Raw genomic sequence first — 12,031 nt, forward strand, 5'->3', positions numbered from 1 at the left:
CCAACTTGCATTACTTACGTGAAGAAAGGATCTGTGAAATGACCCACATTCATCCGTTATTGGGGCACTTAAATCACAATTAGCGGATGTAAATTAACTTAGATTAAGAAGAATTGATGAGAAGGATGAATGTAATTCTGCTTAGTTGTATAAGTCGTGTTGTAAATACGGAGGTAGCTGCGACGGGTGTCATTTTCACGTATAATTTAATGGTATAAATAATAAGAAATCCAACGCAGAGAGAGCAGTCTTACCACCCGCTCGCTTTGCTTTCCATTTCTTACACACCACATGCCAGCCGAGAGAGGCCGACGCACACCCCCACCATCCACACCCACCCTTACCCGTTCCGCCTCGCTACCTATTTATATATTGCCGATGCGATCTTCTTCCCCCTCCTCTTTTCCTCTCCTTTAGATAGCCAGGTATGTGTTTGATGTAAAGACCACCCCCCATTTCTTCCGGTTCGCTCCATCTCCCTTTGTTCCGTGAGGCGGGCGGAATTGGAGGAAGGAAAAGGAATCGCTAAAGCTAAAGAATAGTCCTTAATTTATTCGTTCGTTCATCGATCGAAAGGAGAGGAAGAGAACGATACGGAGAGAAGGAGAGGGTAGGAGGCTTTTGTTCTCTTTATGTCGTTGTTATTGTTGTGGTTGTGGTTGTTGATGATGATGCTGAGGATCCTCTGATTCCGCCTTCCAGATCTTGGCAACGCCTCCGATCTCTCTTCTCCCCCGTCGCATCTGACGCCGGCGCTTCGGATCGGTGAGCCCCTCCGTCGATGCGTTGTTTCTTTTGATTTCTTCTTGGGTTTTGTTTTTGCGCCGGTCGCAGACCGCGAATCCGATCCTCTGATTCTTTCCGTTCGGCTTGGATCCATTCGCTGTGCTGTTGTATTCTGTTTCGGCTTGCCCGATTTGGCTGGGCATCGACGGCGAGCTCCACGGCCGGGTCTTCTTTTCCCGTCAGATCTGGCGTCATGGCTAACGTCTGGCGTCTTTTCTTCTCGCCTAAGCTGTCTAATCTGTTGGGAGAGTGGATGGAAGTCCTGGAATTGCTTCTCGAGATCGATCAGATCTAATTCGAATCAACAACTCACCCTTTAAAGTTGAATTCTTTTATATGTTCCATCAAATCGGTGGAACTTTATCTCCTATTAGTTATTGTGCATACCTGTCCTTAATTGTTGGTATTGTGCTTCATCCGATGATGATCGTGACAACGGGAACTTAAAGATTGTTTAATTTGCAGAAAAGAGAATGCAGTCGGATCTTGGGAAGCTGTTCATTGGTGGGATTTCCTGGGACACAAATGAGGACCGCCTGCGGGAGTACTTTAGAAACTACGGTGAGGTGGTGGAGGCTGTGATTATGAAGGACCGCACCACCGGCCGTGCTCGTGGTTTTGGGTTCATTGTGTTTGCAGACCCGGCCGTCGCGGAGCGAGTTGTCATGGAAAAGCACTTGATTGACGGCCGAATGGTAAAGTTCGAACCGTTTGTCTTCTACCTTCTCTATTCTTTTCCCCACCTGAATGTATTTAGGCATCCTTGTAATTCCATATGCTTCATGCATTGCACTTTATGCAAATTACAATTATGCATTTGTGGATACAAGTTCATGGATTTTGAATTCTGAGAATTCTTGATAATCAGCAACATTTTTTCTTTTGTGATTCTGATGATCAGCAACTCACTAATGAACTTGTTAAACTGGCGATCGATTTCTCAGGTTGAGGCAAAGAAAGCTGTTCCCAGGGATGACCAGCAGATCCTTAATAGAAACAACAGCAGCGTCCATGGTTCTCCTGGTCCAGGTGGTCGCACCAAGAAGATATTTGTGGGAGGCCTGCCATCTACCCTAACGGAGAGTGATTTCAAGAAGTACTTTGATCAATTTGGAACAATCACTGATGTTGTTGTGATGTATGATCACAACACCCAGAGGCCTCGGGGATTTGGTTTCATCACATATGACTCCGAGGATGCTGTGGACAGGGTACTATTTAAAAGCTTTCATGAGCTGAATGGTAAGATGGTTGAGGTCAAGAGGGCTGTTCCCAAAGAACTATCCCCGGGACCCAATATTCGCTCCCCTAGTCCAGGATATAACTATGGTCTGAATAGGGCAAACAGCTTTCTTAATGGATATACTCAGGGATACAATCCAAGTTTGATTAGTGGCTATGGGATGAGGATGGACGGTAGGTTAGGTCCCATTAGTGCAAGGAACGGCTTCACTTCATTTGGTCCTGGTTTTGGAATGGGGATGAATTTTGAACCTAGTTTGATCCCAAGCTTTGGAGGAAATTCAAGTTTTAGCAACAATATTGGTTATGGACGTGGTTTGAGCCCATATTACAGTGCCAACTCCACGAGGTACAGTAGTCCCATCGGTTACGGTGGGGGTAGTGCAAATGCTAGTTCGGGATTTAGCTCAGTGACTCGTAATGCATGGAGTGGTGGAGATCTTAACTATGGTACTAATTCTGCAAGTTCCAATGCCTATATGGCCTCAGGGAATGGGAGCCTTGGAGGCTTTGGCAATAGTACCATAAACTGGGGCAGTGCTACTCCTATATCAGCTCAGGTTGGGGGAGGCACTTCAAGCTACACTAGTGGGAATCTTAACTTTGGAGGTGGTGACAATAACTTCGATCTCGGTGGTGGCAGTTTTGGAAGGAGCACTGGTCCTAGTGTAGTGAAAACTTCCCTTTCTCCATCAAGTGGTGGATTTGAAGGATCCTATGCGGAGCTGTATGGTGGAAGTTCAGTTTATGGAGACCCTACTTGGCGATCATCATCTTCTGAACTTGGGGGCACTGGCTCATTTGGTTATGGGCTTGGCACCGTACCTTCAGATATCATAGGCAAGGGCTCTGCTGGTTATGTGGGTGATTATAATGCTACCAATAGACAACCAAATAGAGGTAAGCAGTTTATTTAACTCTAATCAATTTGATTATATACGTATTTCTTGTTTACCCCTTGAGAAACAAAATAGAGCATGATCATGACGATAGATATGAAACATGTATGAACCAGATTTAGGTGTCATTATGAATGAACTATTTCACGCATCTTGTGGATCTTCAAGACCACTGAGTTATGTAATTAACTTTTCAAATTTTCAACTTTAGGTTTTAACTATGTAGTGAAATTCCATATATAAAGTTCATATTCTTTCTCTTAATTGTGATGTTGGTAAAAGATGTTGCTGCCTACTATTTCAATACTTGGTATATGCTGGGTATGTGTTTGCATATGCACATATCAAATCTTCATTAATAACCATACATTGTTTGCTAGATATTAAAGAACTGGTGTCATGTCACAAATTCAGCATTGAGCCTCACTTGGTTTATTTTTAATAAACACCACAATACATATAGATCACTGAATGATACCTGTTTGCTTCAGCTACCTATGATGGCGTGCTGAAATTTCAAGAAATCCTTTCATGAGATTATGATGAGTTGTTTATGCCCGTGAAGGAAAAATCTGCTAACTCCTCTAATTGATAAAATAAGTATTACAACATTGTTGGTAATAGCTACATATCTAACAGATGCGTTGAGAGAACTCAGTTCCAATTGTAGAAGATAATTTATACTGCCGAATTTATGTAGATGAACAGAAAACTGTAGGATCTATTAAATCAGAGCATATGCTGATCCTAGATACTGCTGAAAAATACCTCTCACTACTACATTTGGCTTCCTGGGTGTCGATCCTGTCAACACATACAATCCACCTTGATTCTTTAACCTCCCTCTCTTTTTGTATGAAGCAGTGGCTCATGGCACTGTACGGATTGGCCGTATAGCAGAGTTTCCTTTATAAGTAAGAATGGTTGCACTGCCTGAAATATTAGTCATCCAGTGGTTGGTTTTATAGTTGCAAACTATATATTCGTAGTCCTGCTGACACAATTTGAAGTTTGAACAAAGCATTAGAAAACCATTTAATTCATTCACAAGAAGTCCTGTACTGCACCTAGTACACTTGACATGATCTTGATGTTGTTCTTTGCCTTGGAGAGCTGGAGCGCCATCAAAACTCTGAGCTTTCTTGATGGTCTTTGAGGTCCTGAATGCTGAGTTCCGCTTGTCTTGGCACTTTACTCAACAGAATTTCTCATATATGATTCCCTCTCAACATAGTGTTATCTTCACTTTTCAAACTGTTCACTATATAATTGCATGGTATCAATGGAAATGCTACTTGGTTACATAGGACCTTCCTAATCTTCTCTCAGTGGCAAAAAGGCTAAGACCAAATTTTGTTTTAAGTTGGTTTTTTTTGTGCATTTGAACGGAGTCAATCTTTCATAAAAATGCTTTCTTGAAAGATGGACGTATCTCAGGTATGTCTTCGAATCTTTCTCATGCATCATCTTTTATATTTCAACCAGTCATACACAGTCTTCAAGTGCATACAAGATGTACAGTACCTTCTCCACATCTGAGCTTTCTGCAACTATGAGAGGGTTTCAGCTAGATATCGCAGGAATGTGATCATTTGAATTTAGTTATCCAACACTATACAGGAACTTCTATTGTCCTTGTCCTGGTTGTCATACTGCCCTTGTTATGCCGACCCAACCATGACTCATACTAATTAAAAATTAGACCATCATCACCTCCTGGATCAAGTGCAAGTCCAACATCCACCCAATTGGATCTAAAATTAACACCAAATATGACTATATGAATTTCAGTCGTTCAAGCAAAAGACATTATGTATTTACAATAGTATATGATCAGTCTGAACTTGTCATATACAAAGGCCATATTAATCAGCACAATGAAAAATCCTCTGATATTTGTGTGACAAAGGGTCCTAGCATTTAAATCCTTAACAAGGACTAGTGTTTCCTAAACTCAGTAAATCTCTTATTCCACATGGTTATCACACCCCAACTCACTGGTAGACAGTTGGATACAAAGAAGGGCTCTTTAAAGGCTTTACCTGCTTTAACTGATCAATTATAGAGTTTCTAAAACAAGTTTGTGATAGAATGCCTAATTTCCATCTTTAGAAATGTCAAAGATAACACCATAATGTTCACCATCACATCCACATCCAACACAATTCTACTCGATTCAAAATAAAACATGATAGTATTTGGCATGGTACTCATCATATTGGTGCCCTACATCTATGGTACCCACATTCTGTTGTCTATAAATGGAAGCCAACATGTTCACCTGAATCTTTTTAGCAGATCAAACATGTCATTAAAATGTAATTGCACATATTTCAGCAAAATAACGTTATATTTTAATACAAACCCTTGCAAACATTAAGAATTCTGCCTCCCAAATCCCAAAAGAAATATTTTATAAATAGCAATGAATCCTAGAAATATGGCTCTACTAATTGTTGTACTAAAGGTCCTGTTAACTCTTGTAATCATGGTGGAATGGGACTGAGGGTTCCTATCAGTACCTGGGAAAATTTGTTTATCAGTAACAGTTTCATGTAGCCTCTATTACAACCCAATGGAGAAATAAGTAGCGAAGGCAACAAAATCTTACCTGAATGGCTGAATCTTTTTAGCAGATCAAGCATGTCATTAAAATGTAATCACACATGTATTTTTCAGTAAAATCCTTTATTGTTTAAGACAAGCCCTTGCCAACATTAACCTGGAAGTATGCTCACAGGAACTTGTGTCTACAGGCATTTACGGTTGTTAAGATAAACCCAAATTTGGTGAATTGGTTTGTTTCGTGATCCCACCAAGTCAGTTATTGACTTGCTTGAACATGATGTTTTCAGTTTCTCCATATGTTCTAGTACTTTTCATTTTCTAATATAAATAATAGAAGCTGTCCATGTTAAAATCAGATCGATAAGACCATATGATCCAGTTGTAAGGATAACTCTGGTTTGCTTCTGCTTGTTGAGAGTTTATTGTTACGTTTCATCATATGATTCAGTTGTGTTGCAGTTTGTGTGGATCTCAGATGCAACTCTCTGAACCCTAGTGATGCACCAAGTAAATTAGGTAGAAGGTTTGCTCAACACCAGAACCATGAACTAATTATCTTAGTTTCAGGAAGCTATATGCCATTGATTACATATGGACACGGTTTTCAACAAATGCAAAAGCTTCAAGACGCTTATATAGGTACAACTAGAAACAAATGACTAATATGCAACTAAATAGAGGAGGCTGTCTTTTCCCTGAAGGTGATTTATAAAATAGACTCTATTCTGCTTCCGTATATTGTCTGGGTAATAAGTCAAATTGTGTTGCCCCCTCTTTCTTATCTTTCCTTATGTGTTGCAATATATGTTGGTAAAGTATGTTTCCTGACAAACATGTTCTCATGGAGCTGCAGTTTTCTTTTCGAGTTTTATACGATAAGAACTGTTCCTTTATTATTATTTTTCTCTTCTGATATTTAATATTTGTTGCAGGAATTGCCACATAAGTTGACACATATTGAGGTCCAAGACTATGATAGGTGAACAAATTGCGACTCAGATGCATGACTTTGTGTTTTACATATCTCGTAAATTATATGGGTTAGTTAATTTTATAGAGCTAACCGTGGAGTTGTTTGGAAAAAAAAGAAGAAAATATTCAGATTCAGAAGATTCAAAATAAAGGTTCTTGTGTCGAGGTTTGGAATTCTGAGTTTAGTTCAAGCAGGTTTTGTTTCTTTCGAGTTTGATTGGGATGTAATCTTGTCAGTGGGTACATCCATAATTGTTCAGATTTATGCAACCAATGTGCCAAATAGACCTAGTAATTTTCTAAGAAAGGAAAGATAGCAAGCTCTGGTAATACCCGAGAATGGTTCTCGTCGGGAACTCTGTCATTCTTTTTTTCTTTCCCTTTTCTTATCGGTTTTACTTTTATCGGAGATTTGGTTGTCTTGTTAGTTTGGAACTCACATGGGTGCTTTCTGGTCCCAAAAAAAATAACTATACTATGTATTGTGATTGATTTTTGAAGTAACGTGCTTCATGTCATATGCAATGGATATGAATGTTTCACTTGATTTCGCTTTTGTTTTTGTATTTTGTTGTGTGTTTGTGTGTGTGTGGCCATTGCCCTGTGGGTTATATGAGTACATGACATGCTTTGCATATCAAATATGTAAAGTCAAATCGAATTTGTTTAGGAGGAAGATAATTGAAATACCAAAAAAAGAAAAAGTTATCTGCGTTTATATCATGTCGTATAAAGTTTAGACTATCAATAGGTTGACAGTTAACTCATCTCAGTTCCAATTGAAGACGCCATATTAGCCATAAATTATTTATGATAAAGCACACATATCCCTCCAATTATGTTGACTCTAATTGCGCTCTTCCCCTTCACATCTCTTTAAATAGTTCAGGTTTACCCTACTAATCTTGATTTAACAATAGCACTAAAATAATTATTACTATGTTATTTATGATGAAAAATCACATTTAAATCAACGAGTAAATGTTCTGTATCATGAACAGTTTCATTATTTTCATATAACGAAGATACTTGTTTAAATACCGATGAATATATAGATCTTATTATGGGAGTCGAATCGCTCAAGGTGAATCAAGCCAAATCATTTTTTTCGATTCGGTTCGATTAAAGTAAGATCGTCTAAATGGAAACCATCTACCTAATCGAATTGATTCAAAATCAATTAATTAGATTCGATTAATTGATTAATTAATTTATAAATATAAATAAATTTGATATATATATATATATATATATATATATATATATATATATATATATATATATATATATATATATATATATATATATATATATATATATATATATATATATATATATATATATATATATATATATATATAAAACCGGTTTTGAATTAGTTCAGCTCACGTTTGGTTCCGATTTGATTCGATTTCCCAATTCGATCTGTACACCTCAGACCCTACGAGCCGTTATATATCTGAATCGCATTCGGGCGCTGTTCCTTTATTGGCGATTTGTTCTTTCGGAGGAGAGAAGCGAATCAGATCGAGCATCGGAAACCTCGCCGATCCCAGTCCTCCGATGTGAGAGTGAGAGAGAGAACTGTGGATCCCATGGCCAAGATCGACCCGTCGACCTCTTCCGCTCATCCCTCTGTGCCGGTGGTCTCCTCTGGAGCATCAGTCGAAGGAAGGATTGCTTGTGATGGTGCGTCTTTCGATCCCTCTGATTTAAGTTTCGGCCTTCATCACAACCTGTGAAATCTTTGGTTCCAAGAAATAGTAGACGTCGATCGGGGGTTCCTCCTCCGGCTCTCACATATGGGAGGGGAACTCCAGATCCCAAGGTCAAGATCGACCGTCGTCCTGTCCTCATCCCCTTCCTCGAAATGCGTCGCCTCTCGGAAATTGAAAGCATAGAGAACCGACCAGTACAAGTCAGTTGAGGTTGTTTCAGAAAATGATAATTTCTTAGATAGGTTTAATTGGAAAATCATGCGACGTGAGAAATTTCTACATCAAAGGTGGGTTGGCTTCATGATCATCATGAATCAATGGAATGATAAAACATATGGAAAGTTTTGGTGTCAAGTTAAGTCTTCAAGATTTAAGTATCAGCGAAATGATACTTACACTCCACCACTCGTTTCATAATTACATCAAATTTTAAAGTCTTAAACATTATCTGCTTGCTTGCATATGTGTGAGCAGACTCAAATATTAATACAATAATAATAATAATAAAATCATAAATCCTAACTAATCATTAAGGTTTATAAATGATCATATGTTTATGTTTAGCTAGGTTCAAAATATTTAAATTTTTATTTATAATTTTTATTAAGATCTTTTTAGATTTTTTTCTATGTTTTTGCATGTCATTATCATTAATTATTATATTGAGAGGTCTTCTAGCATATGTTCATATCATCCTAATTGATTTTCTTTCGTCTTATCTCTATCAAGATGATAACATTAGAAAATTTTATCATGTAAATAACTAATAAATCTATTTATTATCGATATAAAAAAGATAAAAAAACTTAATATAAATTTTTGGTATAATTTTCTATATTAATGGAAATTCATTTAACATACTCATTATAGTTCTAACACTAATAACTACATTATATATTTATATATATATATATTATAATAAAATTTTAGAAACTCTATCATAGAGTTTTTCTTAGTCAATAAAAATCTGATACAAATTTTTTTCTCTCTTTATTTTTTCATTAATTATCTTAATAAATACATAGTTTTCATATTTAATCTTTTAAGTATAAAAATCAAATTATTCTATATTTGATAATTATGACTTATGATTTAAATTTATCCTTATTTTTATAAATTGATACTAAAAAAAAATTTCTTATGATTTTATTTAAAATTTTAATCAAACTTAAATATTAATATAAGAAATTATTTGATTAAAATTTTTCATATATACTGACTCAAATTTGTTTGGGATGCATATTTGATTCGCATTTATATATTCTTCTAATTATGTGCATAAAATGTGGTGGTGGATGCTGATACGGATACAGGTTTTATCCTGCTTCGCACGATTCGTGTTTGAACACGTGTCACGATCTCGTTTCAAGAAGCATGGACTCTTGGAGGCGGCCTGAAACCAGAACTGAGAGGGGAATTCCTCTTGGGCATGGCGACGAGAGCCGCGGCATCTCTCGCCGTTTCTACCCTCTTCCCTCCGCCAAATCGCGTTCTTCCTTCGAGCTCCGCGCGGATCCCCTCTAGCTCCGTGGTGAAACCTTCCGTCTTCCTCGCCTCCCCAGCTGCGATTCGAGAACCACGGAGTAGGAGCAGGAGGAGCACACGCGCCTATGGTTTCTCCGGTGAGATTTCTCCTCCCCAAAATTCGTTCTTGTTTCCAGTTTTTGTTCTCTTTATCACAATCATGATTGTCGTAAAAGCCTCTTTACTGTGTTAAGCCTGATTTTGGTCATTTCGCAACTCGACCACCGAGAAAGTTGGAATCTTGATGAAGTTTATTGCCATGTCATGCCGATTTGGTGTTGGAAGTCGTATCAAGTTGGGATTTTTTATGTTAATTTTGTAGTTAGGTATCGGAATATGTGATTTTGTTCGTTCAAGCCCTACTTTTTATGAAATGATAGGAGGTATTTCCCTTGCTGGATTTTGGGAGTGAGTAGCTTAAATGATGCTATTTGTCTTCCTCAATTTTCTGTAAACAATAAGGGATGGAGCTCATGCCTATTTAATTTTCTCTCAGGAGCCAATATGTCTGTAGCTGCACAGGAAACATCACTTGCTGTAAAGGCGAGGCATTTTTGTTTCAAAAAGATTAATACTTATGTAGTTGTCATTAATACATAATGTTTAGTAATAATGTGGATGCAGAAGAAGGCAGCTGAGATTTTGAATGATCTGAAAGGAACATCCATATTTCTTGTGGGTAAGCATCACCATGATCACTACCATCCTTTTTGGTCTTCCTCATATGAAGCATGCCTGCACAGGTTCCTATCTAAGAATCAAGAACTTGCCTCTGTTATTCATAGGGATGAATTGCACCATGAAAACTGATTTGGGGAAGATCTTAGCTGATGCACTGAGATATTGCTACTTCGACAGGTATGATCTTTGAGTTGACACCCGATGCATGGATGCCTCGGCTAATCTTTAGCTAAATGCTTCATTCTTGTTTGTGCTATCACCAACAGTGATAGTTTAGTTGAGCAAGCCGCAGGTGGTGTCTCTGCTGCTAAATCCTTGAGAAAGGAAGACGAAAAGGGTTTTCGCGACTCAGAGGTGTGCCATGACTCATGACTTGATCATTCATATCGTGCTATGCCATCGAGCTGAGAAAATTACATGCTAATAATCTTTTGACAGACTGAAGTGCTAAAGCAGTTGTCCTCCATGGGTCGTTTGGTGGTTTGTGCCGGGGATGGTTCTGTGCAAACCTCGACAAACTTGTAAGCATGAATTATTCTTCCTGTGAAAGATCTCACATGGCAGCTCCATCGAGTTCCAACCATTATTAACCAAAGTATCTTGACTGTGTCTTGTTTCTTCAAGGGCTTATTTAAGACATGGTATCTCGATATGGGTAGATGTTCCCTTGGATTACTTGGCAAATGAGATGCTGATCGGTGAGGTGTCATCACCTATCACAGTAAATGCACCAGAGTCGGATTCATTCTCAGAGGTAAGCCTCTCTTTGTGGACAACCAAATGAACATTCTTGGATATGTTTTTTGTTGTATGTTTCAATAAATTTTTATCACACATTAATTTGATGAAAATTTCTAAACTGCTTCTGTCTTCTGTTTACTTTAATTTCTATTATTATGTCTGTGTGACGATATCTGGATGCATACAGCAGGTGCTGGAATCACTTATGCAGCAATATAATGAATTGAAAGAAGGATTTGGTACAGCAGATACAACTGTTTCACTCCAAAGTAAACATATAGTTGTGTAGAAACTTAGTTCATACATAGTAGATCGCCTTTGTAACATTACCATCACCTTAATCTTTGCAGAGGTAGCCTCTCAGCTAGGTTGCGAAGACTTCACGTCTGTCACCCCAGAGGTCATGGTGTTGGAGGTAAATTAGAAATGTAACAGAAATAGCATGATTACGATTCCTTGATCATGCAGTAAGGCTTTAAATATGCGGACAAAAATACCTGTTGCAGGTTCTGAAGGGACTCGAGAGGCTGATGAGTGTGAAGAAGATGATGGAAGCAGCTGCCAAACCATTTTAACCAAAGCCGTGCTCGATGTGATCAGGAAATGAAACAGGTTGAAGGCATTAGATTGACCTGAGCTGTTGGAGGGCCAGGCCGTTTTCATCAACAGCTTCAGGGAGCTGCTGCGATGCATCTGTAATTTAGAGACGGCAGATTCAATGTTAGAAATAGCTTTAGGCACGGGACGATATCCATTATCTTCTCTTTTACCTGTCCTTTTTGTTTAGTGGTACTAAAGTGCCAAGATGCAGTTACCTACCAATCAGTCACTCTGGTACTGAGGATGGAGTTCTGCAAATGGAGATTAACAGAGGCATGGCAGTTCTGCTGGTAAACTCTT

General features: G+C 38.2%; 2 protein-coding genes across 4 annotated transcripts; both read left to right on the top strand.

Annotated features, from left to right (window-relative positions):
* Positions 1-273: 273 nt before the first annotated feature.
* Positions 274-7,014, top strand: LOC135641164 (heterogeneous nuclear ribonucleoprotein 1-like). The gene is made up of 5 exons (XM_065156267.1): positions 274-610; positions 703-765; positions 1,252-1,481; positions 1,731-2,928; positions 6,428-7,014. The coding sequence occupies exons 3-5, from the start codon at positions 1,260-1,262 to the stop codon at positions 6,439-6,441; spliced, it is 1,434 nt and encodes a 477-aa protein (XP_065012339.1). The 5' UTR covers positions 274-610; positions 703-765; positions 1,252-1,259; the 3' UTR covers positions 6,442-7,014.
* Positions 7,015-8,006: 992 nt separating this feature from the next.
* Positions 8,007-11,953, top strand: LOC103987509 (probable inactive shikimate kinase like 1, chloroplastic). 3 transcript variants are annotated; one of them, XM_009405835.3, is made up of 11 exons: positions 8,011-8,156; positions 9,499-9,807; positions 10,206-10,252; positions 10,334-10,388; positions 10,495-10,567; positions 10,657-10,744; positions 10,829-10,911; positions 11,015-11,144; positions 11,319-11,400; positions 11,482-11,546; positions 11,638-11,953. In XM_009405835.3, the coding sequence occupies exons 2-11, from the start codon at positions 9,615-9,617 to the stop codon at positions 11,704-11,706; spliced, it is 885 nt and encodes a 294-aa protein (XP_009404110.2). In that variant the 5' UTR covers positions 8,011-8,156; positions 9,499-9,614; the 3' UTR covers positions 11,707-11,953. The 3 variants fall into 3 exon arrangements, with proteins under 3 accessions (XP_065013167.1, XP_009404110.2, XP_018682613.2); XM_018827068.2 differs by having other exon boundaries at positions 8,015-8,156; positions 11,322-11,400; XM_065157095.1 differs by lacking the exon at positions 10,206-10,252 and having other exon boundaries at positions 8,007-8,156; positions 10,317-10,388.
* The last annotated feature ends 78 nt before the right edge of the window (positions 11,954-12,031 follow it).

Source organism: Musa acuminata, chromosome BXJ3-6 (assembly GCF_036884655.1).
Source record: "Musa acuminata AAA Group cultivar baxijiao chromosome BXJ3-6, Cavendish_Baxijiao_AAA, whole genome shotgun sequence".
Classification (NCBI taxonomy): Eukaryota; Viridiplantae; Streptophyta; class Magnoliopsida; order Zingiberales; family Musaceae; genus Musa; species Musa acuminata.